General features: G+C 42.3%; 1 protein-coding gene across 1 annotated transcript in view; it reads left to right on the forward strand.

The window, feature by feature from the left end:
- INO80C (INO80 complex subunit C) overlaps positions 1-25,681 on the forward strand; it is a 30,252-nt gene extending 4,571 nt beyond the window's left edge. Inside the window, exons 2-5 of the mRNA XM_084283116.1 lie at positions 15,068-15,178; positions 18,024-18,135; positions 19,890-19,957; positions 24,754-25,681. Of these exons, the coding sequence (XP_084139242.1) occupies positions 15,068-15,178; positions 18,024-18,135; positions 19,890-19,957; positions 24,754-24,885 (423 nt within the window). The 3' untranslated portion in view covers positions 24,886-25,681. The remainder of the gene's footprint in view (positions 1-15,067; positions 15,179-18,023; positions 18,136-19,889; positions 19,958-24,753) is intronic.
- Positions 25,682-26,640: the final 959 nt, after the last annotated feature.

Here is a 26,640-nt window from a genome sequence, read left to right on the forward strand (position 1 = left end):
GAACTGCTGCTTTCCCCGTGTTCTGGGGCGAGTGTCTCCTCTGGTATGGCACGGTATAATAATGACTTTCTGATCTGAAAGGAAAAATTAACTGCTTAGGAATTCAGACCTGGTTTACAGGCTTAAGCTGTGTAACAACAAACTTACTCTAATTATCGTAATACTATTCCACATAAGACTTTCTGTAACAGAAAGGCATAATTATCCTCTGTAGCTGGAAATTAAAAAAAATAATAATAAATAATTTGTGTTTCTCACCATTCTGCTTGCCTGGAAAGAGACAGCAGGACCCTGATAGAGCACGATAATAGGGAGGAATAAGTACATCTATATTTGCCAGTTTATTAGAAAGCTATCATGTCATGCTCTAAACTAAAGTTTTTCTCCTTTTTTTAAGCATCTCTCAGCCCTTAAGGTTATGACAGTAACTGAAAATACGTGAGTTTAACCAATGAAACAGTCCCAATATGGAGCTACTGCTTGCTCCAAAGGGTGCCTTTAAAATCCCCTTGCTCCCCGGGGATGCTAACTCAAACCTGATTAAATAGAATTAAATGGATGAAAAATATTTGAATTGGATGAAGCGTGGCTCTCCTGATACAGAGCAGTCACTCGCTAGCCCCTGATAAGAACTGCTGAGGTGGTGACCTGTTGCAGGTACAGTCACGTTGCACGCCTGTTCACATCCCTACCCAGGAGTTTTGGCTCTTACAAAATGTGCTCAGCCAGCTTGAAACAAGTGGCCTTGCCTTCGCAAGAGCGTTAGCAGTAGCAGGCACAGTGTGCTAGCCCCATCACCGGCAGGTATCGTGCTCACTGCAACATCACCAGACCACAGAGCACTCAAAATCCCCCAGACCTGCAGTTCTCTGCGTGAAGCAGCGAAAGGGCTACCGCTTCGATCTAGCCCTTTGAAACACGTGAGACCACAAAGATGCTGTCTGCGATGAAGCAGACGGTGAACAGCTGAAACATGAAGCATCTCTTCTAGGAGGTCTTTTGTCCTCTTCCAGAAGAAGAGCTTATTTTCAGGCAGCCCGCTAACGAGAGCAGGGATTATCCCGAGGTACCGGTTCCTGTCACTTGCACATCTGAAGTCAAATCCGTTAAAGATGCAGAATACCTCCAGTCCCCGGCAGGGAAATGCAATAATTAAAAACAATTAGCAGATTTTGCAGGGAAATGTGTCAAAAGGTACAACGCGTGTGCTTTAGGTTTAGCTTTTTTTAAACAAGAGGGAGTTGCTTTTATACAGCAATCTGGATTAAAAGGGAGCCTGTCAAAACTGAGAGCTAAGCATTGACTTTGCTTGACGTTTATCACATACTGAAGGCTTTAGATGATCTGTAATCACAAAAGTATGTGAATTTCCAAACCGGTCTATGCCAGTCCCGGAGAACTACCAACCCCCCAGCCAAATGTGATTAGATTTGAGATGGAGAGTAAACACAGATGTGTTATGTTGTAAAAATGCAAAAGCATATGTGTGTTGACTTTTACTGTGGGCGTCAGCGTGCTGGTGTCATGCTATTTACCCTGCTCTCTCGCCTGACCCTAGCAAGGGAATTTTAATTTTTGCTCCAGGTGGGTGATAATGGAGAGCCTTGCTGTGATTGTACTCAATTCCAGGCTTCCTAATAAATATACAAGGAGGTTAAAAGAGATAATAAATATGGTTCATTGCTTCTATCACAGGGAGATAAAATTGGATGGATTATTTTCTTATGAAAGAGGAAGAACAATCTAAAACACTTAATGCGTATACTTTAGCATGACATTTTGTCGGAGAGGTAGTGCTTCTTAGGAGCAATCTAAGAATTCACTTAGCTCATTAAAAAGTTCAGGTTAACAAAAGAAAACTTGGAATAACTTAACAAGATATTGCAGGTTTGAATAGCTGTCAGACTGTTTTTCACATTTCTGTAAAGTGTAGTGCTCGTGTTAGATAATATTTCAGTTCAGTAGCAGTTACGTAAATGTGTTCATTTTGGTTTAGAAAGGCTGATGGAGATATTACTTTGGTAGCCTGGCAGTGTTTTGAACACATTTTTCAAGCCTTCCAGGAAAACAGAACAGAGTCGTCAGCTGTCTATTTAGGGCCGTAGAAAGCCAAAAAAGTTGTGACACTGCATTGCGAAACGCACCGGGCTCTCACGGCAGAATTCATGTCCATCACCCTGAAATCTTGTCTCCCTGAAAACCCGCCTGCAATTTCGGGAGGCACAATTAAGCACCCTGCCCAGTCTCCTATCTCCATCTCTTACCCACCTTCACAGCCCTCAGCGGTGTGCTTCTGCCACCGGTATCATGCCAGCACCGGTTCAGAACACAAGTCACACTTATGGCACTGATTCCTTCTTTTTTGTATCAGGTGTCCATATAACTGCTATTTCTGTCCCCTGCTTGAAGCTCCTTCTGCTCCTGCCTCTGCCTGCGGGGCCTCAAGCCCCTTTTCTGTATGCACATCCTAACTGCTAGACTAGAAGCCAGGCTAGTGCTGCGGGAGAGGCACGTGGAAATGTGTTCCCTGCTGCAGCTGAGGATGGAGAGGGACCCTGTTTGGCCCAAAGAGAACGACTGCACAGTCTGGTACTGAGCACAGTCGTCAGAGTGGCCTCTCCATGTACCTTATGTTCCTTATGTTCGTTTTTTCAGTTTACGTATTTTATATGATAGTTTAATGCAAAATGCACAAGCAGGGATCCGAAATCCTTTCCTTCCAAAACTCTAGCCAAAGAGCTATGTAGTCACGCCATCTAATAACACCTATTTATGTGGTAATAAAAATGCATCACTGTTCATTCAAGAGACTAATAGGAAATGGATAGAAGGAAGCTATTTTGTGAGTAATATGTAATTAAACTATAGCAAAGTCTTCCACAGAGTCTGTTGTTCTGGGAAGAGTGAATTTCTGTAGTTACGTGGTTTCCAGTCATCTTGCCCCAAGACCTAAATACCAGCTGACTTGAAAAAAAAAAAAAAAAAAAAGGCCTTGCTGATTATAAGATCCTGCTCTGGATAAGAAGCATTTTGGGGAAATAAAGTGTGTATATATATATATATAAAATTATATAAACATATTTTTTTCTTTTTTTGGAAAGCACTGCAGGCCATTGGTAGGATTTACTACATGAAGAGACTCTCGTATCAGACCCGTCCTTTTATCATTTATTAAACGCAGCAGAAATGATTTGTTTTATATCATATATCCTTAGATTTTATTAAGCAGACAAAATACTGGGCTTCCACTAGGTATGTATTTTGACTTCTGTCCTTACAGTGCAGCACGCTCACAGCACTGCTGCCCTTATATTTGTAAGGATGCTGTGTGGTTATCACGGTAGCCTCATTTACTGCTTCCAGAGATTTATGCTTTTCTGAGTGAGTGAAGGAATGAGGAGAAGGGTGCAAAAGGCCGAGACACCTATGAGAGTTTCTGGGTAAGTTAGAGAAGGTTTACAAGTACGGATATTGTCAATTAGGTGGTACAGCTGGAAAAATCAGTCAAGCTTTCAAGCATACAAGTCTTTTTTTCAAATCTGAAAATGAATCAGCATTTTCCAAAGCTCAACACCGACTGAGAACATCTGCTTAGCGCTTCGTTAGGTCTGTATCAGCTAGATTGTCTCTGAATTAAGGTTGGTGGCATCCCAGGAGTACAGGGGCTGTTCATCAAGGAAGGGAGAGTGTGTTACAAAAATAGTTGTCACCTGTGAGAAAGGAGGAGGGAGTTAAAACCCACAGAAGGCTGTGTGAAAGTTATGTGCTGTAAAAAGTCTTCCTGTTGAACCAGAGGTATATTGTTATGCAGTCCATCCAGAAGCTTGTCGTAATTTTCCAGATAAACAGGTGCATTTAATAAAAGATGATCCTTCTGCCTAGAAACGTTATGCCCTGCAACCATCAGGGCTACAGTGAAATACTGCTGAAATGGAATGTGCAGAAATTAGGGCAGTAATTAACGTGAGTTATATGACTGCTCGTGACCAAAAGAGCTTTTCGTTAGCTGCCTGGACGAGCAGTCCTTTAGCAGGCTGCTCAGGGTACCGCAACTGGGGACGTTTCCCTGTAGCGTGTTAACGAAGCCCCAGACTCAGTGACTATGTTTTAATATTAGTATTCTCCCTTTACCGTAACGATGCTTATGGTAAAAGAAAAGCAAAAGAATTGCTTTTCCCCCTGAGAAACACCACGATGTCCTTACAGCAAAGCTGGCTCTTAGAGTAAGAAACTGGAACAGGAGAAAGCTCTTATTATGCCTTGACGTGCTCACAGTGTGTTCAGGCCCCTCAGACCTCATCCGAAATTGTCAGTTGCTGGCAAGTCCTTTTTCCTTGAGTTGAGTGCCATTGGTTACTTAGTCTAGAACTAGCAATGCTAGTTGGCATCCTTACATTTTCTCCCTTGGTTGGAAGGTTTCCTTAGGTTTTTGCTAAACCTCTTTTGTTGCAGCCAGAATTGGCTTTTGATGCAGCCACAGAATTGCCCTTTCATGCTCCTCCCTTCCATCTGTCCCCAAAGGTGGTTTTTTATTGGTATACTAAGTAATTCATTGTGGAAAACTTCCTAAAACGTCCTTCTAATCCCATCCATAACAAAATACTAAATAATAAATATGGAAAGTATTTAAATATTAAAGAAATGTTTCCCTCTCACCTATGATCACGGATGTCATACCAGACTTCTCTAATTCTAGCGTAGTGGAAAGTCAGGTCTCTTAACAGCTCTGCTTTGCTTCAAGTGCAGCAAAAAAGGCAGTCAGGCTACTAGTTCATATGCAAAACGTTCAACTGTGGCGCTTTCCAGGATGTGTGGCAGTTCCTCAACTTCAGTGATACAATATCAGGGTGAAGTGTGTTGCCACAAAACTTACACAGTTGAGCAAACAGCCACCTGCTTGTACAAATATTTCTGCGGAAATCTTTCACAAATTTGCCCCAAGATTAGTATTGCTGTACAACTCTCTCCTCCCTTTCCCCCCCCGGGCAGTCTCAAAATAGTGCACAATAGATACTTGTGTCACCTTATTTTCCTCTCAATTAAAATCTGCCACTTGTCTGTTTTGGCACAGTCGTCAGGATTTTTTCATTATCCGCTTAAATGTAGGCATCCATAGGATAATAATGCTCCTACAGCTTTGGTGATGACGGGGACCTGGTGTGCTGCTCAAAGCAGGAGCGCTTGGTGTTGAGTCTGCTAGATGAAGGAAAGTGCACGTAGCAGATTCAGGGCATGCACAGCAAGATTAGTTTTTTTTTGTCCCATAATATGGGACAGACACTAAGGGTGACATTTCTAGTCTGAAGATTCAAAAAAAAAACCCTAAGAGGTAGTTTCTTTTCCTGTCCTCTTTTAAGGACTTCTGGAACATCTGATACAGTTGCTGCTCTCTCATATCACATACCTTTGGTAGCTTTTGGAAGTTTGTAGGAAAAAAAAAACACATTTTCATTCTAAATTGCTTTAGCAGTGGATTGTTCCATATGTCACTGTACCTAACATTTGCCTTTGTTTTGGTATGACAGTCCTAAATACCTAGACACAAACGAAACAATCTTCCAAGTAACTTTGGAGAGGAGTGCTAAGCCTTTGCGGTAAGATGGGTGATGTTTACTCGTGCGTTATGACAGCAGGAGGTGTAGTTAGCAGAAGCATAACAGCGACAGAGTGAGAATTTTTATCTCCTTCCAGTGACAATTAAGACAGCCAGAATGAAGGCATAAAGGCTGCAAAGACAGGAAAAATCTAAAACTAAAGTTTTGTTCTCTATACCAGTTCACCGTTTAGCCCACAATACCTGGCTGTAAAATTAGACTATTCTAGTTCAGGTCTATACATTTTTCCTAACAAAAATAGGTAGGAGCTCTGGAAGACCTGTCTTTCCTCAAAACTAATTAATGCCTTGGAGGGAATACTCACACTTTGTTTCCTGTCCAAACAGGTAACGTTATACAGAATATACTAAAATCAGGAAAGCGAGTGTTTTTGCAGAATTTTTGTTTTCCTGTCAGCCATAGGAGCCGGTATCTTTCTGCTTTTCTTGCTCCAGGTTCAGGCACGTTGTAGATGAATGGAGTTGGATTCTTCTCCTGCCTTGGCTTCAGCCTGTTACTTGACAGAGGGGTTTTGATATGCTCCCTGAGCAGCATTACAGTGATAACAGCACATGAGCGTATCGTAAGCCTCCATTCTTTCCTCCCGACGTTCTTTGACCTTAGCTGTTGTGTATCGAATGATGTATTTTGAAACTTTAAGGTGCAGTTTAGCCAAAGTCCTTGACTGAACTGATTTTTGTTCTGATAGAGAAAGGAAAGTACTGTCAGGTTTTATAAAAAAAATCAATTGTGATTTACTCTAGTCTTTCTTGCTACTGTACTTCCATACATTTTCAGATGTAATGTCCATCAATTTAGCAGATTTCTTTCTCTTGGGGAATCAAAATAGTCTGTTAGCTGGGCTCAGTTTTACTCTTGGTGATACAAACCAATGTGCTTTTTCATTCCATTAAATGAAACATACGGCAACATATGGAAAATTTTAGCTCCAGAGCTGCTTCAGCATGACACTCAGCTCTTGAATTTGTCCGAGTTAAAATTTTCTTAATAAAGAAAACTGTCAAACGTTATAAACAAGGACTAGTCCCAGTCCACCAAACGAAATCGGAAAGTGAGAGATCCTTTGCAATTATGTAAGCCGAAGGGAGCTCTGTGGCAAATGCAAATTAAACCACACTTTTCTGGGATAGCGTGCAGCTATTCACAGTTGCGTCCCAATTACATTTTATTTGAGGCTTTTCCCCATAGAAAATAGTAATCTTTTTTTTTTTTTTTTCCCTTAAAATATCTGTAAGTTATAAAACTTTGTCCATCATAGTGCTTGGAAGTTTTTAAATGGAAAAATATGTTTGGCATCTGAAATCTCTTGAGAAGAAATCAAAGCTTTTACTGAAGATTGTTGCTCTGTTTCTGTGTTTGAAAGTTTAGTAATTTTGAAGAGGATAAAGTCAATTTGAGTTTTCCTGGATTTTGATTTTTTTTTTTCTTTAAGTGAGCAGCACCAGTGCAAAGGCAGCTCTCGTGTCACAAAATTGCTGGGTCTTTTTCTTCTAGGTTTTCAAGCAATGTTTGAGAGGCGGGGATGTAATTAAAATCTTACCCTCCCTTTGGCTGCATTTTTAATTCTGAATTCAAACCCTCACACGGTGTAATAGAGCTTTGCTTTAGGGTGTTTTATACCTCTATCAAAGTGACAAAAGTAATTAGTATTTTATACATTTTGGTAAGTATTTTGTCACTGGGAGCGCCAGTGCAGGTGAATGATAATGGTTTGAAGCTCAGGCGGTGACGGGACCCTAAATGGGAATGTCGCCTTTTAATCAAGAGCCCTTGGAGTCTATGGTATTGAAATGCCCTACAGAGAACATCGCAAAGCCATCCATCACCTTCTGACAGTCCAATCTTTTAGCGCATGAGTAAGATTTTATTCATCCTTTCTAAGGCACTTGGAGCAGAAGATGTTTTAACTCATCTCCAAACGGCGCTGTGGAAGTTGGAGAGCAGAATGCAAGGATTGCCTTCTGGCCAGTGTGTATGTCTGTGTTTAGCATCTTTACTCACTTAGATTGCAGCTGAAACTTTGTCCACGTCCTGCCTCGAACATCCCTCCCTGCCCCTCCCCTTCTACACACCCAACGGGCTGGAGTATTGCCACATTTTAGTCTTATGTTTGGAGTTGATTTGAATAGTTGATTAACTCTTGATGTTCAATGGAAATACTCAGCAAGTTAGAAGGGAAGGACTGCTGCCTCCCAAAGGGGAGATTTTGTGATTCACACGGAAAAGCAGGGGGATATGGGACTCAGAAGTCCTCTGGGGAATGCTTATAAGAAAGTGAAGTACATTTAGGAAAATGGACCTGGAGGTGTAAACTATTGTCACTATAACAACTTCAAAAATCTCATTTTGAGCTTTATTTTCTGTATTATAACTACCCTCCCTCAGCTTTCTTTATGAATTAAAGCAGAAGCAGCATTGAGGACAGTGTCAGAACTTAAACATTTTTGTTGTCAGGCCCTTGGGGTGTTACTTCTGATGTTAGTGGGAGCAGAAACCTGCACCAGGAGCCTTGTCTTTTCTCTTAGGAAGAGTTGGCAGCACTGCAACGTACTGACTTTGGTGGATTCTCTCCCAGTTAGTTCATGCTGTAAGCCTGACTGAACAGAGTGCCCACCCTACGAGCTGGCTGGAACCAAGAGCACTGACTGGCACTGTACTTCTCGTGGGTTTAGTAAATCGAGTTCTTCAGTACCCTGTGGAGCAAAATTTGCTGTGAATATGCAGGATTTCTTTTTTCCCCTTCCTGCTTCCTGGCATTTAACAGTTCCAAGCTGAAATCTTTTTTGTCCTACCCCAAAATAAGCAGATGAAATCTTCTCATCACTTTGAAGGGCGAATGTTCCTAAAACACTACCATGTACCAGAGTGCTGAGAGAGAAAAGGCTGGGGAAATTGTATCAGGCTTCATTTTAGTGTGTGGAAAGGAGGAGGGAAAGATGTTTTTCCCACTGAATCCAAGAACAAGTAAAATGCAACCAGATGGAGAAGACATGTTTATATGTGGTACTGAACAACTCTCTCCATCTCCAAACCTTTCTGTCACAGAGATGGAGAGAGTTATCTCGATGTTCAAGTGAGTGGTATCGAGTCTTCAGTGAGTTTCTTTTCAGAAACAGTCTCTCCTACCGACATAGGTGATGAGAAATTTTTAGCTATCATTTTAATCTGAGTGTAAGCACGTCCAAGTCTGACACCTTTCCCTGTGAATTGTTCCCAGGGATGTAAAGAGCTGCATTTGTGTCTGTCAGAGTGTACGCGCTCGTGTTTTAATGGCTCCTGTCATGTCATCATGCAAAGCTAAATGAATTAAATATGCAGAAGGTGAAAGAGCCTGTACCGGGCTTGTTACACCGTGAGAGATAACACATTAATCAAACAGCTTAATATATGTTCCCGTATGCACAATATTAGCTGGGATTCTGTTAAATAGCTGACATTCAAAATCTACTCCCAATTTTGAAAAGTCTGCTCGTATCATTGCTGCTGTCATCTAGTGACATCTGTGCTCTGTTTTCACATGGCATTTTCACTCGCCGTAATTGGCTGCTAGTGAAAATACAGGTATTACCCATCTATTTTTATAAATTACCATTTTCTTCCCTGGCTGCATGCCACAGCTTCATCAGGATGTCTCAGAACTTAAAGCTAACGAGTAAGGTGCTACAAGTTGGATATTGCTGCTTTAAAAGTAGACCATTACAAGAAAAAAAAACAGACAAAAGCCAGTGCAGAGACTGAGTTAAAGCAACTGTGTCAGTGAAATGAAAATCATCATCGTGGTATTGTGATTGTGCAAATCAGCTGCCAAAAGTAAGTAGAAATAATTGAAGTATCCACCTTCACATACAAAGGTTGGAGACATCTGGGTTCCTCAGCAAGCCAAACTGGGTGCCTGGGGCAAAATTATCACCAACTTTGAGGGCTTGACTTAAAACCAGATCCTTCTTACTACTTACTGTTCAGGAGCGACCTACAAGCCCCCAGTCATCACAGTAAGACAAAGCCAGAGGACTGGAAATACTGAACACAGAGAAAATGGATTTCAAAGCAATACCAAACCAGAAAACTGCACAGATGATCACTTTCATCTACAATTACTCTACTCGTTATAGTCACAAAACTAACTAAAGAATGATTTGTGGAAAACAGAGAAAATCAGTTTACCAAACTGCTTTTGCTCCCTTAAACTAGAAACTCCTTTCCAGTTCTTACAGAATTTATTTATGCATTTAATTTTTGCTTTACCAACACACTGTTCAGTTTACTTTCTATTTTTAGGTTCTGCTTTACCATGCAAAACTGTAACATCTAGGAAAAATGGCCACTGAAGATCATATTGAACCTTAGCAATGTGCAAATCCATTTTCTTTCTAAGGCATGACATGCATGGTACGCACTGATAGGATGCCAGAAATGCACAAATTGAGAGCCTCAAAATTTAGCTGTTTCATATGTTTTGTTTTTCACACTTTGTTAAATCCTATTAGTCTAAAGCAGTGAAAAAAAATAATTACAGAATAAAATACAGAAATAAATAGATAGGAAATGATACTGCAGCATACGTCAGTTATTCCAATATACGGTCTTAATCTTTTTTTTGGGGAAAAAAAAAGGTAATGATTCAGACAAGCACTTTCATGAGCTAATTCTGCCCGTTATTCAGTCCCATCACGGGTGCCCGTACCAAATCCCACAGTGCTGATTCTACCTGCAAGTAGCCAAAACAAAGAATTTGCCTTCCATGGTCTACAAGTTTTGCTTGTCCTCTCCCTAAATAAAACCAGACAGATGGAGCAAGCTTTGGAAATCACGAGGAAACCAATCCATCTGCGGTAGGGAATTAGGAACGGAATATATTGCGAAAATTAATAGATCCACCAAAACCTGAGATTAAAGCTCCTGTGTGAACAGGCAGCCTCCCAATGCGAGCTCTCTCCCGGCACAGACAGCACATACAGGGGGCCCAAGCTAGGCTCATTCCTGGGGTTTGGCTGTATTCGAAAGAAACCAGTGCGAAGGTAGCAAAGCTCAGCGTGGGGCTCTCCTCCAGGCTCGGCTGCTCCTGTAACAAACCCCTTAGGACTGGAGGGTTTGCCACAGGTCTGTGCTCTGCAGACATTTCGCTGTCTCCCACCCAGCTGGCGTGCACTGAAAACTTGACGGATGGCCTTATGAAAAGAGATGCAGAAAAGGAGGAACACCTCCACTACTGCTCCGCTCTGCCCCAGGAGGATCGACATCTATTAGTAGTGCAAAAGGCTGCCAACCTGTCACACCGTGGTTGTGGTTAAAAGTCGGCTAAAGCACATAAATACAACTTTATGGGAAGAATAAAATCGCACAAGCGGTCCTATAGGAAGCCTTTGACCTGCTGTCTGCCTTTTAAAACACGTGATTCCAGTCAGAGTGGCTTTTGGCCTGGCTAAGGAGGGTACTGCAATGAGGAGGAGGACGAGGAGGAAGAGGAAGAGAGGAGGTAAGACGGGAAGTGGTGGCAGCACGGACTGGCACGGAGGTTAGCAGCAGGAGGAAGGGTTGGTGAGAAAGGATGCCTGACTGACCGTAGTGACTCACAGCCTTAGCAGCTGTCCTTACTGCAGTTTTTTTTTACTGTTAATTGGAGTAAAACTAATGTCAGCATGTCCGGCTGTGATGAAATCACACCTGCATTTAGCAGGGCACCCTGGAAATGTGAAGGACCCTCCCAGGTCTTTGCAGTTAAAGCCCTCAACAGCCTGAGGAGGATTTCAGGCTGCTTAGGGACTGCTGTAGCACACGTTCCCTGTAGCTCTAGTTACATATAGCCGCTTTTTAAAAGCCACAATTTAGTTTTAAAGAGCACACTGGAAGTTTCTTCACTGTCTCTCTCCTTGAAGCGTATTTCGAATTCCCTGTAAAGGCAGCTTACATTACAAGATCAGTTAAAACGAAGCTTTCAAGAAGCTGTGAGGAGTTTCAGCCCGCAGTTACGCTTTCTTTCCAGCCTCACTGCAGAGCGTTTGGGATTACCCCAGGGCAGCGGGGTCGGGGGAGCTAGCTGGGTCATGGAAATGTGCTGGAGAGCGGCTGTGAATTCAGCAGGAAGGGGAAGTTACCCCACACGTGACTCCGGGTTACAGCACACATTGAGCAGTACATGTTCCCTGGTGACATGCACTTCCTCACTGCGCTGATGAAACCACAGTCTCTTAAAAGGACTACAAAGGGGGGCTGAATTCATTCCTGTTTTTTTGCCCCGGCGCATGACAGTGAAGAATGAACTATCATCGCACGAACTAAATGACCAGGCAAGCCAGCACAGCTGAGAGAGTTTAAATTCAACTAGTGTTAAAAGATAAAGACCACGTTTACTTGGCAGTAATTGTTCACTGAGAAATCTTCTTTCAGGCTCTAAATAACGTGTTGTACTTATCAGTGCATTATTCACTTGCAAGAAGGTCTTGCAGTACCAAGGTAGATCCGTGCTGGTTAAAATTCATTTGGCGTTGCCCCCCTAAAAAGCTTTAAAAAAAAAACAAAACTGGAGTATTAAATCATGTTTCTTACGCTTTAAATCCTGTTAATTTAAAACACGGGTTGGACAACCATTTGTTGAGGCACTTCCAGTTTGGGGCTGCAAAACCGCTGAGGCTATCAGAGTCTGCAGGCTGCACTGACAGCATTTCAAGGCCCCGTACTTGCAGGAGGTCACTGTGCAGCAGCCTGTTATTCTGGAAGCAGTGCTCCTGCCGAACCCTTTAATGTTTTTCTAGAAAGAAAAGCACATTCGCTGAGTGTCTCTCCTCCATGGTGCTACCGCTGTAAATCAGAGCTCTCCTACAAGCTGTGCTGACTGAGCGAACTGGCATGCCTCTGCAGCATGGCTTTTATCTCAGCTCCCCGCATGTAACAGGGATCACAGGATTCAGTCTTACTTGCTCCTCAGTCTGCCACCGGGCTCCCAAATTTGCCATCGATTGCATGCCGCAGTGGGGTGCCTACACCTGCCCCCTCTGCCTTGGAGAGGCCACCACCACTCAAAGTGTCCAGGGGGGATCCCATAGCTGCTGCTTTCCGTGTGCCCTCATGGGACTGGAGGATGACCTGGGGGGTTATGGGGTCCCCAAAAGCAGCAGCTGCTGCTCCAGAGCCCGATGCCTCTGCTACCATGCACAAACAAAATCCAAAATTTGTGGCCGGCACCATGAGTTACCCTGACTGATACCTGAAATCCTTAGGGGTTAGCCCGGAAGAGAAACCACGTGTAGAATTTACATTCATGAAGTGTCCTGCCAGGAGCAGTTCCCTACTTTCCTTCCCAGCAAGCCAGCAAGATTAGCACTGAATCCACAGAGAAAAACCCACCGAGGACAGCGAGTGTAATATGTAAACGTGTACCCAGCTGCAGAAATTGAGGCCTGTGTGTGGAAGGAGGCTTCTTGCCCTTTGCTGCTTATTCATTTCTAGTTGCTCTGCCTCAAAATACCAGCTACTGTTATGAGACATTGGTCAAATGCTGCTCAAAGCCTGTTCAGAAACAGAGTATGTAGGAGAAGATCACTGAAGGGGTGAAAGTGATGAGGTAATTTATCAGAAACCGTAGGATTGGTGTAAGACTGACCAAATGGCACCAAATTAAAGGAGAACACATTGAAGGGTAACTGAGAGTGCCGACTCCGCCAGTTACAGAATTTACACTGATAACGAACAGTATCAGAGATAATTTATTCATCAAAAATAATCTCATATCTCAAGCCTCATCTTTCTCAAGATTAATTGTAGGGTAACATCAGCTGCTGAAATCCAAGGTGCTGGGAGCATGCATGTGCAAGAATGCAGTTTGAAACCAAGCGATTCATTGTACAAAGTCATTCTCTTCAGGGTCGCTTAAGACAGTATTCTCTCTGCTCGCTGTCACCTAACGCACATGTTTCTAAACATCCATCTGCATTTCTTTTGTTTCTGTGACAGTCATTGCCTTTTGATATTGTCCTCAGCAAGGGAAGAGTCTTGTTTAAGCTACAGACTTGTGTTGCTTTCACTGATGTTATTGTGGCAGTATGCCCTGTAGTACGGCCTTACAGAGGACTGACCATGGTTTTGAAAACAGATCGTCCCTATTCATATATTTTACTTTAATAAGGCAATTAGAAACACGACTATTTTACTTAAAAACTTCTTTACTTTGAATGTTTACAACCTCTCTTTGCTATGTTAAAAACAGGTGATGTAGAATTAACTGGTAGCTCCCCAAAGTAGAGCTCAGCTTGCGGGGTTCCTAATCCTGTAATTACTTGGGCCTGGAGCTGCAAACACAAAGACTTCCCTTGTAATCATGTGGAGAAGATATGCCGCTCAAGGCCTTTGCTGTACAGTCTCAAATTCTAGGGGTACTCCTGTAATTCGGGAATAATAATGATCCTTTTTTTTTTTCTCCTACTTGAAAGAGTACATATACCAGCACAGAAGGTTTTGCAATGCGGGGTTTCACAAGAAAACATTTTTTCTTGTAAGTATTACCCATCTGAAGGTAGAGTGGGGAAACATTTTAGCCATCTGTTCAGTAACTACTGCTCAGCTTTTAGCAAAGCTTTTTGTTCCTCAAGACAAAGGACTCAAAGTATGAAATCCTGGTGGCTGAACTACTGCTGCCTCCACGGCAGAGTTCCCCGTGGCTTACGCATAGATGAGGATTTTGCTAGGCACACTGGTGTACGTACAGAGGGGTAGTTCTGGTTAGTGTGGAGGCTCAGAGGGCACAAAACCAGAAGAAACAAACAAAAACGCACATTGAGGCAGCCATGCAGAACTATCAGAAATTGGTTGGACCGCCACACGGCTTTCTGAGCTCTCCAATCACACACACACACACATTCTCCCACTGTTTTTCTTGCTAAACAAATAAACCATCAAGAAAAGCCTAGAAAACACCAACCAGTACCCATGTAGATTTCATGAGGTGTGTATTCAAAAAAATGATATACATAATAAAATCTTCTTTCCCCTCAATCCTCACTCGAGCATGACTGAAGTCAAGGATGGAGAATAAACTGATTCCGCAGTTATTCTGCAGAACCTTGAAAAGAAACTTTTTATAAACCTTATTCTCTTTATTACTGTTAACGCTTTATTACTGAACACTCTGAAACAAATCCAGTGCACACTTCTGCTGTTTCTGTTTTCGTATGCTGTCTTGCACTGAATAGAGAGGGCTTTCATTAATTCCGAAATGAAACTGATGCTGTTTTTATTCAGTAAGCTTTGGCCACCCTTTTCCTCTCCTCCCCTTTGTATGTCAGCTGTAAATTGCTTGACAAATACTCTGTTTCATGCTTCCCTGCTGCTGGCGTCTTTAAAGATTCAAAAGAGACAGAAAGGCTAAACAGGCAACAGGTAGGTAATAAAGCAAATAGCTCGGTCTCTGGTTAAAGTTGCTCGGAGTAACAAGCAGTAAGACTGAATTCTTTCTTCAGAGTGCAGGTGGAGAGGCCATGAACGAAAATAAATTTCTGAACACAGACTCCAGCACAGGATCAGTGGAAACAGCCGTCAAGCCTTTACCATTTAAAGACCCAAAATTCATCGTAAGTATATTATTTTAACAATTTGAAATTCCAAACTCTTCAAATAAAACCCTAGCTAGATGTCTGTTTAAGCGTCCTGCTAATGTAAATATTAAGAAAGTCGGGTTAACAGCCAAATAAAAGATCGGCAGTTCTGAAGAAATTCACCTCGAGTCCATGCCACGCTCTGGTCTGACGTGCACATTATATTATAACCCGAAAATGGCACACCTCCAGAGGGAGAACCATTATATTAGATTGTGGAGCAGAGCCAGGGAACCCGGTAGATCAAGGTATGCGCAGAAGTTTTATGTGCGGTACCTGACAAACTCAGCTGGAAAGGCACTATTTATACCCCTGTAAATGTAGGAACCCCATCTCCCAGTTCCTAGCCAAAGGGAGGTTGCAAAATAGTTGAACTAAAAGTCAGCCACACAGTCATTAGCAGCTGGCATTTTGCTCTTCTCCCAGTCCCCGAAACGATAGCAGACCTGCGGTGTCTGCGCTTACAGTAATTGCTAGATTCAGGAGCAAACACTCTGTGCTCCCCAGAAGCTTCGCCTCCCGGCATTCAGAAGTCATGAAAACCCTGACAACTGATGAAATACAGGCTGCTAAAACAATGTGAGATTTAAATTGGGGGAGAAGTCGAAGGAAGACTAGAGCTAGCGGTGCTATCACTGCTGGGTTTGTTTTTAATATCTCGCTCTGCCAGGGCCAACTCATTGGCACACTGTACAAATGCTTTCTAGGCAAGCAAACTTCTCAGACTGTTGGTCCAAAGCCAGTACTTAGAAAGTAGGATTTTATCCCAGATTTAATTTTGCATGAATAAGAGACAATATCCCACAGCACAAAACCTGAGTAATCAGGCATCGCACCGCTCACCAAGCAAGGGTTTGGCAGGGGGTAAAATTCGTCTCTGACTTTCAAGTTGCTCTGTGTCTGCTTTGCAGACATCTTCTGTCACAAGAGGAGCATTCAAAGAAACAACTGCAGACTTGGCTTGCTCTAATTCTCCAGTGAGCACCAGCATCTTTGAGAAACAGGGCTTACTGGAAAATCTCCACTAGTGCCCAGGGGCACTCCATGGAGCTTCCCTATAGGATTTAAATAGCCATAAGGCCTGCTATCTGTCTTTTCTTAGCGGGGCATCACCATTTCCAAAGAGGCAATCCTGATGTCTGCATGCTGGAGATGATAATGAACGTACAAGGCCCTTGACAACTGCTGCAGAAATAATAGGCAGTTAGAGTAACGTTAAATTACCCTCCCCAATACAGCAGCTAATTTGAGAAGAAATGTATTGATGTTGTACTAGATTTTTGTCTGTATGAACTGGTAGCTGTTACTTGAATGACTTTCTGCATCCTTTCAGCCCAATGTGCCTTAAATGGAAGAAAATAAGTCAAGTAACGTGCATCTCTCAATGTGCTTCCTTCTTACTGGCCTCACCCACACCCCTAACAGACACTGAGACCTTCCGTAGATCACTCTGCAAACACTGACTTGTAGTTAACTATACGGAGGACAACGCCTCCTTTTTTTCTCATTATGGCAAAGAGAGAGAATCAAACCAGCAGCAAAACTGTGTGTCTGATCTGTAGCCTGCTGAGGTCAGGTGGATGCTTCCTCTTGGCCTAAAGAGATCATGCCCTAAAGACCAGCTTTTGAAAAAACAGATGACTGAAAAAAAATTGTCCTGCAATGATTTGGGGGAAAACTCATGCAATGATTTTGAATTATGAATATGGCAGTACATCTGTTTCCATCTCGTGTTCCAGCAGTCTGTATTTATATGATCTATAGATTACTAAGATGTTGCTCTCAGAGCAAACATTTGCATGTACTTTCTGTATCAGATGTGCATTGCCAAAAACTGATAACATCATGAGCTTATGAGCATCTTTTCTGAACATATCTTACGTCTATGGAAAAAAAGCTTTCTCGTTGAATCCCTTCTGCTATCATTCTCAGCAATTCAGCAGCCTAATTTATAAATTAATCACAGCAGAAGTGTGCTAGCAGAACTTTGCTGAGTTTTGATGAGACTGATGTGTCAGGTAGTAATTACTAACAGCGATAACAACTCCCCAATTCCAAGAACGGTTTCTGTTCTGAAGTAAAGCTGTAAATCTGTGTCCTTTGATCATTTAGAAGTAGTACAGTATATTGTGCATCTTCTGTCTCTGGAGGGACATAAATAAATTACCCCGTAGCAATCCCATTTGATAAGTGAAACTACCATTATAGTACCTGTAGCAAGCCTTCTGTTAGCATAGCTTTCAAAATGTAAAATTGTCTTGGCAGCCAACATTCTATTTATTACTCCTTTCCCATTCTTCTGTCATTTGAAAGAAAAATAAAATTTCCAGAAAGCTTCTCAGAGTATTCATTACGTTTTGCAAGATCAGTTGTGTTTTCCACAGTCACAGATAACTCACAAGAGCTAGAGCCGCACCTGTAGTATGCCATAAAAAGGAGAGGGAAAATTGAGCCGTGTAATCACAATTTCAGGCACAGCTCCGTAGTAATAAGTTCTAATATGATGGGAAGGACGTTCAGAATCCTGTAATCTCAGGCTAAACCCAACCACATAGATTTTCTATTTCCATGTAAAAAGCAGATTTTAATTTCCTTCAGTTAATCCTAAACGTAGCAGCTTTGACACAGTCCAAAAAGCTTTGTTTTTCTTGCGACCAAGATTAAGTGTTCAGTATATTAGCCTGCTGATGAAATAAGTGAGGATAAGGAACGGTTCGTGACAAGAGGAGATGTATCAGAAAGACTATGAAGTAGAAGTGTCATGCTCTGAAATAGTATTCTTTATTTATTTTTTCTCTGAACACCATATTTTTAATTCTAGCACTCCGGCATTGGTGGAGCAGCAGCTGGCAAGAAGAACAGAACTTGGAAGAACCTAAAACAAATTCTTGCTTCTGAAAGGGCATTGCCATGGCAACTAAATGATCCTAGCTGTAAGCTGCTTAGATGCTTTGCATGTATTTATAAATAATAAAATCCATACAAATAACTTTCTTTAAAACAAACCTAAATTATTGCATCGGTGCATGCAATATCCTGTTTGAACAGGGTCCAGTGGGACATTCAAGACTTGTCCAGCCACACTAAGCAGCGCCAAGTGGGAAGGTGTGGGACACAATTTGGAGTGCCATGAAAAAGTTTGGGCACATCTGGGGAGGGAGTTCTATGAAGGAGTTGTATTTAGCAGAACCAAGTCAGAAAGCCCTTATTCCTGTCAGGTTTTTGTCACCTCTTCACTGCTAAATAGCCACCTCCGCTGCATGCAGCCCATTTGTCTCCTGAAGGTGTGGTGGCTGCTGCTTCCTTAGCTGTGTTTGAGCTGTTTGCAAGGGAGATTCTGCTATCCCTGCAGTAGCTGAGAACTCAGCCCAAGCTGCCTATCCAGCTCCTTATCCCAGATTCTTGGGAGACTTAAGTCCTACATCCCCTACTTAGTTGAGCACAGCTGAAACTACACTATTAGCGCTCCAGATTACAGCCAGCTCGCGTACGTCGACAGGACCGAGCTACAGCAGTGCTCTTAATCTCGACGTACTTCAAGATGACTCGTGGAGTAGGGTACTACTGAATGGAGCTGGAGGCAGAATTTGATCCTCAGATTTTACTTAAGCAACTCAGAACTTTACTTAGACATCTCAGAATCGACCATATGAATATACTTCCTTTTTTTTTTTTAATATACATTTTGCTTTATCCAAAAATAACTTGCCATTTTTTGAAGCATTTTAGATGCAGCTGTTAAGAGAAAATGCAGGCTACTGTGTGTGCCTGGCTGTTGTAACCAACAATCTGTTGACATTGCTATTTCTATTAGGTTTTATTTGCAATAGTAAATTTAAAGGCTTTTTTTTTTAAGATGGTGGCAAAGGAAATTCAGTTGCGCATTCAAAACCAGCTGTCTGTGGCATTAGTGTCGTCTGAATTATGGGAGTGAGATTTAAACATTCGATATGGAGGGAGCATCTCAGTTTATTGTAGCAGCTGGATGAGGCACAAGGGAGATCAGGAGGGAGGAGAGAAATGATCCAGGTACAAAATATTTTTGTAAACATTGAAATTTGGGGGTTTAGCAATTTAAATGTACCAGTCATATTTTAAAAAGTGGTGTCTCATAACTGAATGAACCTTGGTATCTAAAGGGCACCACAGAACAGCAATTTCCATCAGTTAATTTAAACATTCAGACAATTTTCTAGGTCATCGACTGGGCTTAAAGTGGTACATGCTTAAAGATTTACTTGATTTAAAAGATTACTTCGCTTTTCTGGATTATACTATTTCAGAACTGCAATCTTGAACAATGCTTCCTGGTCCTAACATACAGCATGTGTACAGTAATGGCTATTCTTTGCAAATAACTGCGGGAATTCATTAAGACTTGGAGGAAATCAGCACATTTCATTTCAAATAGCTGTCTTACATTTTTCCTTTTAGGGAGGGCAGTTCTGTTTACTGAACTGTTGGTCTAGTGAGGTGAGCAGAAACAGGCTGTTGTTTACGGTGCTAACAGGCTAAATGTTTTCAGAGGTAATTCTGCTTCGTAGTTCTTTGCCTTAATGCTCCTAGTTAATAAAGACCTCAGAAAGTAAAGCTGGTTTTAAAGAAATATTTGCTACCTCTTTACGTTTTGTGTTTTCCTTTTAAAATTTATGTAGCACACTGAACGTATCCCTTTGTTTCTCTCCAGATTTTAGTATTGATGCTCCTCCATCCTTTAAGCCTGCCAAGAAATATTCCGATATTTCAGGACTTCCAGTAAGTATCTTATTTTTTCTCTTCAAAATTGGCATCTTGCTTCCCACAATGAAATAAACCTGGTACACGCTTCTGGAAAAGATGTACGTGCAGAGGCTCCCATTCAGCCTTGCACTTAGTAGTTGTCCTGTGATTTATGGCCAAACCCCCAGTACTGTCCCTACATCACAAAGTCCTCGGGATCGTAATAGATGCCAGGACAGCTTAAATACCTTGTCCTGCCAGGTGCCTCCTATCACACCACTTCCCCAGCTTCGGACTCTGCACTGCTCCCCATCATTCTCGACTCTTTTAGTTTGTTACAGTGAAAGCTGGTGGCCCACAGTTTCCCTCACTCCTAGCTTTACCAAGCTTCAACCGCACAGTCTGAAACTTTCCATGTTGAATGTTCGTCTGAGGCTGTTCTTTTTTCATTATATCTTGTAGGGAAAATTTCAAAAAAAAGCTGGTTCAGCAATCTCCAAGAATGAGATTAGGCAAAATTATATTGATTGGCCCAGGCTAAAAAAAAAATGTTACTCTCAAACTTTCTCTCAAACATATCAGCCTGAGACAGACACTTGGCATGGACTTTTGAGAATTTCGAATATCCCCATACTGCAGAGCTGGAACTTGGTGTTTGGCAGATGCATAGCCTGTGTGTCACAGATGGGCTCTCTAACATGGTTTTGTTTGTAGAAAAAAAAAAAAAATACATTTGCCTTAGTTATGGTTTGCACATGCTCCAAAAGTCTTGGTAGTTACAATTTGGCACCTGAATTCCCAAAAGATTCTGTTGGCACAAAACATGAGTAAAGTCACTGAGTTCTGCCCAACAAAAATTTTGTATCTGCTGCTGACACTGTTCCTATGTGACATGAATAATTTTACTTAAAACAAAACAGGTGTTAGTAACAGCATAACTTCTCACTTTCTGAGTGCTCATGTTCTGATGCCTTCAGTGATTTATTTTGCAGAAGCCTGTATGAGTTTGTTGCAATGGACATGAATGGGAAGGTTCAATTTGGGGCTATGGGAAGTGTTAAGTAATGGTTACACTAAATAACTACAATATTGAAAACTGTAACTTCAAATAGCCTTAAGACAGAATTCCTGGGTCCCATCCCCCAGTTGAATCCCTAGGGCCCTATCCCACCTCACAGGGATGATACCACCTCACAGAGGAGCCTGTAAATAGAAACGCGTTATGTTGACGCAGGCTCACACAAAAAAGCTCCTCAGAAAATTAACAACTCTATCTTAAGAGTGAGGTTTGAGCAATGTGATTTGCTAGGAGTATTCGCTGTATGACATCAGCAGGGATAAAACAAAGAATTAAACATGTTCTCACTAAGAACCTTGCATTCTGTGTACGGAATTAGATGAAAGTCCATGTTGGGAAAACAATGGGTGAGCACTTAATTAAGAACTGCCTGATAGCAGATTCACGGTGCAAGGAATCAAAGAACAGCCATAAAGCCAGCTGTAACCCTGCAAGTCCTAACATTTGAGTTCTTCATTTGACAACATCTACTTTCCGTGACTTTTTTTATTTTTTAAGTAACGCATTTAGAAAAGCCACCTAGGAGGTGGCGTGTTCCCAGCTGTGCTCTTGAGCATGATTAGGAAGTGGAGTGGGTAGCGTGCATCGAGGCTGGTAACCCACGGTGCTCAAGAGGGAATGAGAAAGCAAAAATCTCCCTTGCAGATGAACTGGCAAAGAGAAAATGGAAGAGATTGCTCAGAAACTCAGGGAAAATAACTCCCTCCAGCCAGGCAGACTTACGGTTTCGTACTTGGAAGAGTAGTATTTTGTTTTAACAGCACCTCGTTTCCAGCCAAGGAGCAGAGGTCAGTTGAACGAGGCACCCTGCATTCAGTACCCCTACACCATACGAAGAGGCAGTGGGTGGAGGAAGGGAGAATAGGTGGATATGAAATCATAATGAGGAGGTTTCACCAGAATAGCAAAAAATCCAGACAGAGTCGCTCAATGGTGTTCATCTCTTACCTTTGCAACCCTTAAAGAGTTGCTCAGTGAGTGTTAGTGGTGTTCACAACGGGTGCTCATAGAGTTGCAGCAACAGCACTGATCTCTGAAGGGCTAATGAGGGGCAGAAGGCATAACAGCTGAAGTCCCTGTCTCAGTCCCACCTCCAAGGAACCAAACAATCATTCCAGCACCAGCACCTCAAAACTAGTCAGTCGTTGCAACTACAGTGAGATGATGATGATGCAGGTGATGGGTGTCGGTGAAGGCTGTGTCCCTCCCAGCTAAGGGGCCATTCAGACACTAGAAGCAGGCTCACCCTGTCAGCTCCTCAGTTTTTCTTTGCCAGCTCCTCCTTTCCATCAGCGACTTATGTGCTTTAACTATACCAGCTCAGTATAAATAACCTCCTTTCTCTAAGATTCCATTCAGTGCTGCTTTTGCTGTTTCCTTTTTTCCCTGGTCTTTCCACTTTTTAAAATTTTCCATCCTCTAATCGCATTGCAGCTTGTTCCCTATTTTACCTGGCCTGTGACGTTGCTCCAGACTATGATAAAAATACCATGTTTAAAAAAATCTTCTGTATTAAGAAAGATAACTGAGGCAGTGTGTCCTCTAAATGGCTGATCCTGAAATGATGCCTGAGAAGCACTGAGCTTATTTTCACCATTATTTCCTGCTAGGAAGATGTGTGGGGTAATAGAATGTTTCAGAAATCTAGTATAAGAAAAATGCCCCTCTATTTTCTGTTTAAAATCTGAAAGAGTTCGTGTAAGAATGTATTTTGTATGGAGATGCTGGATTCCCTATGAAAAAAAAAAAAAAAAGTAAAATAAATTCCTTAGCTTTGCTCATTTAGGGAAGAATTAAATGGTCTAGCAGGTACAAAAAAAAAGAGAAGTGTATTAAAACACTCTCATCAGTATATCTGCAGTTATATTAACTGCCACAATTAAATTCTATTGATTCTCTTCTCTTTCTCTGTGTAACACAAATGGAATTAAATTTACCAGTGGTCTAAGCAGAGCAGCCAATTTATCTCTGTAAGGCAGCCCAGAACTCAAAAGCTATTATCTGCTATATTGACACTGCAAAATAAAAGTATTATTTCCAAAGTTACAAGATGAGTATTTAGTTGTATTAACATGCAAAATAAAGTAATTTAATGTAAAACAGATAAAAAGAAACTTCATATAACTAAATTACTGTGTTTGAAGAACGTGCATCTGTGGCCTTTGGCTTAGTTTCTAGGTATGACAGAGTTGCTTCTTTGCAAAATCACCTTCACTTTTCTGATCTGTTTCAGTTGCTGCTGAGGTAGGATAAGTTTGTTTTCAGTGTAAAGGCCTAGCGTAAATTACTGACAGATTAGTAAACTGTGTGTTAGTTACATGCACACATGAGTGCATGCAGTGCAGCCCCATATGAACTTGCAGAACTGCCATCATTTTTTTCACCAGGGTTGATGCGCAGCACGCATTGCAGATGTTGTTTGTCTAGTATACTACAGAATCCCACACATCTGAGCAGCTTTCTACTTGGTCAGCTCTTCCCTAGGTACATAAGGCCAAATGTAAAGTGTGAAATAAAAATAAATGTATACCTGGCGTAGCCACAAAGTTACCACCAGGGATAAATTTACTCCTAATGGCCTAGCTTCGCCATTTATTTGAGAATGAATTGATGGCCTGACTGTGAGCTGACTACATTTAATTAACCTTGTAGCGTTTCTTGGTGCAGAATCAGGCTATAAACAACACTTAATTTTCTTCTAAGTCTTATCAGGCCAGATCATTAGGTGGATTGTTACCATGGCTGAACAGATCCTTTCCAACATAAAACTGGTAGAGGCTTCTACGCCTTTACTCAGTGGGTGTGAGGAGTGCTCCGGGCCCTCCTGGCCTTCTCTGCTTGGGTAAGGGTGTCCCAAAAGAGTGCAGCTGCCCGTGCCTTGCAGCCTGCCACCACCTCCTGCCACACAGGACGCTCCCAGAGCCTTGGCAGGCACTCTGGAATAACGCTGGCCTGCTGTGACTGCCCTGGAGGCTGTAACCTCTTGGAGAGAAGGCTGCCCTTGAAGCAGGCCTTCGTCAGCCCAGCCTCAGCCTCCTCTGCTGCCCCTGGGCTAGCACAAGCTCAGGGTTTCTGTAGCAACAGGGAAGGGGAGAGGATGGAAGGAGGCTGGCAGCGCTCCCAGGCACCCGAGACCCAAACGTAGCAGAGGATAGGAGCCTTGCCCAGGGCTCGCTGGCCAGGCTGCTATCCTGAAAGCAGGCGTCGGCAGCAAAGCAAAATGCTCCGCTCACATTTCTTATCAGTTCAGTCACAGAGCCGCAAGCTGAGACTCCCTTGCTTCAACAACCACTTTAAAGTAAATTAAAAGCAAAGTTGTATGCAGGAAGAGAGAATCAGTCCAAAGCTATCCGAGCACCCATAATTCAGCCTCTTTGTTGGGTAATTTGTTGGCAGCAGCCCGACTGCTTGGAGAGCTGCCCCGTGAGAGCCTGCACAAGGCACAGAGTTGCTAGGGTGAGTTTGGAGAGTTGTGGAATTCCTTTTGCACCGTGCTTTGTGTGAGACTGGTCTAGCCCTCTGTGATGTTTAATGCATTTCTAATGCGATTTTATAGGGGTCTGTTAACTGCTCATAAGTTTTGACATGAGGAGGAAAAAAAATTCTTTACAAACTTCTGGTCACATGGCAGAATAGCAGTGCTGGTCCTGCAAAAAGAAGCCCAGTAGTTTTTGGTCCTACAATTTGATGCTTTTTTAATAGCCCATTTTGAGATTTTCTTTGAATAGTATCTTTGCCATTGTTTCTTTTCCAGGCAAATTACACAGATCCCCAGAGCAAGCTGAGATTTAGTACTATTGAAGAGTTTGCCTATATTCGGATGCTCCCTTCAGATGTGGTTACAGGATACCTGGCTCTAAGGAAGGCAACAAGCATTGTTTCCTGAAGAGACCAAACATTGCTGGGTATCACTCCTGAAGGGCTCTGGTTTTGAGAATCACGACGGAAACTGCCTGCAGGATTGAGGTTCTTTAAAACTCTCCATGGATATTTACATCTGGAAGTAGTTGGTGATACATGGATTCGAATGAACATGCGGTTTTAATTTGGATAAATACTTGTATTTGTTAGTTTGCCAATTTGTAAGCAATTTGGTTTGGTGAACAGAATAACTTAGACCTTAAGGATATGGATCGGCACCATAATGTCCAAGTTACATCAATTTATTCAGAGAAAGCATTTCACCCCTCCCCTATATATTTTACGTACTGCCCTGGCTTAGAAGAAATGGCCATATGAATAGAGGGAAAGGTACTAAGATATCCCAGCTTCCAAACCTGCCTTGCAGATGTGCTTGCCACTTGTCTCTGAAGAAGTCTGTCCCACGTGTAAACATGGAAGTTAAAATACCAAGATCTGCTATATCAATGACTGCTGGTGGTACTGAGCACTGTGGAAGTGAACAGCTTCATGCAAATATTTACACTGGAGAAATGTCAGCATAAATAAAGCTGGACTCAAACTTGGTTTAAAGTATCTTAAGAAATATGTATAATGAAACCAAAACAAATCACCCTGCGACTCTTAAATGTGACACTTTGTAGTTTTTGAGTACTTCATTCCACAACCCAACTGTTCTTCTGCCTCAGTTAGTACATCATCATTATTATTACTAATCAGTACAAAAAAGCACTTATTTCCCAGACTTTCTTTTTAATAAAAAGATGCTATAAAAGCATGAATTCCACTGCCCAGTGACATTCTGACACCCAGATGGTCATCATCAAAGCAATACCCCCTAGGTAAGGACACGGACCTTTGCAGTGTGAGGTACCAGGAAGTATGCGATGGCAACTGAGGGCTGTACCCCTTTAGAGGAAGGAGAACAAAGAAGGGTTCAGGCTCTTGCTGAGGGGTTGACAACTACTTCCTGACAGCAGAAATGATCATGATTTTTCTGAAACTAAGCCTAGGGGGAAGTGGGCAGAGATTTTTCTATCCATTCTTTCTTTCTGTCCTCTTCCTTAGGACAAGCTGCTGATTTGTTTTCCTCCCTCTCCTCCACCTTTGCCTCAGCCTAGCTTCTGTCAGGTTTTCATTCTTCATTTGGACTCCAAGTTCAGTGTCAGCCATTCCTAGCCTCCAATGTGGCCTGTGCCACTTCACCAGTGTACGATCCTGTAGCTGCAGCACAGGCCTCATTGAGCTCTGTGAGCTGGTGGGCGCTGGCCACAAAGGCCCCAGGTGAGTTACCAGTTGCTGTGGGGACGCTTTTCTGCCATGTGCAGAGCTGCCAGGTGCTTTGTGGCAGACCCATCCCATAGCTCGTTAGCATGAGACCCTCTGGGTTGCTCACGGGGTGAGACACTGATCAGCAGCAAACACAGCCATCCTCACCTCACCCAGGCTCCAACAAGGACGTGGGCACTTGCACAAGATCACCTCTTCTCTCTTGAGTGCACAGGGAGCACACCGTGGTGAGTAGCTAACCCCTAAGCTGCATCCTGAATGCGCATTTCGATAGGAATGATAATTATTGGAACAGATATTCTTTTCTCATCGAAAGAATAAATAAGCAGGGCATTATTAATGCTAGTTTAATTTCAGCTCCAAAACAGGAAAAATCACTTAACAATGGGGTGCATTGTTCAGCGAATGCATGTAGGACTCATTCCTCAGTTTTTGTGATCTAATATTTACA

Source organism: Netta rufina (genome assembly GCF_964035555.1).
Source record: "Netta rufina genome assembly, chromosome: 2".
Lineage (NCBI taxonomy): Eukaryota > Metazoa > Chordata > Aves > Anseriformes > Anatidae > Netta > Netta rufina.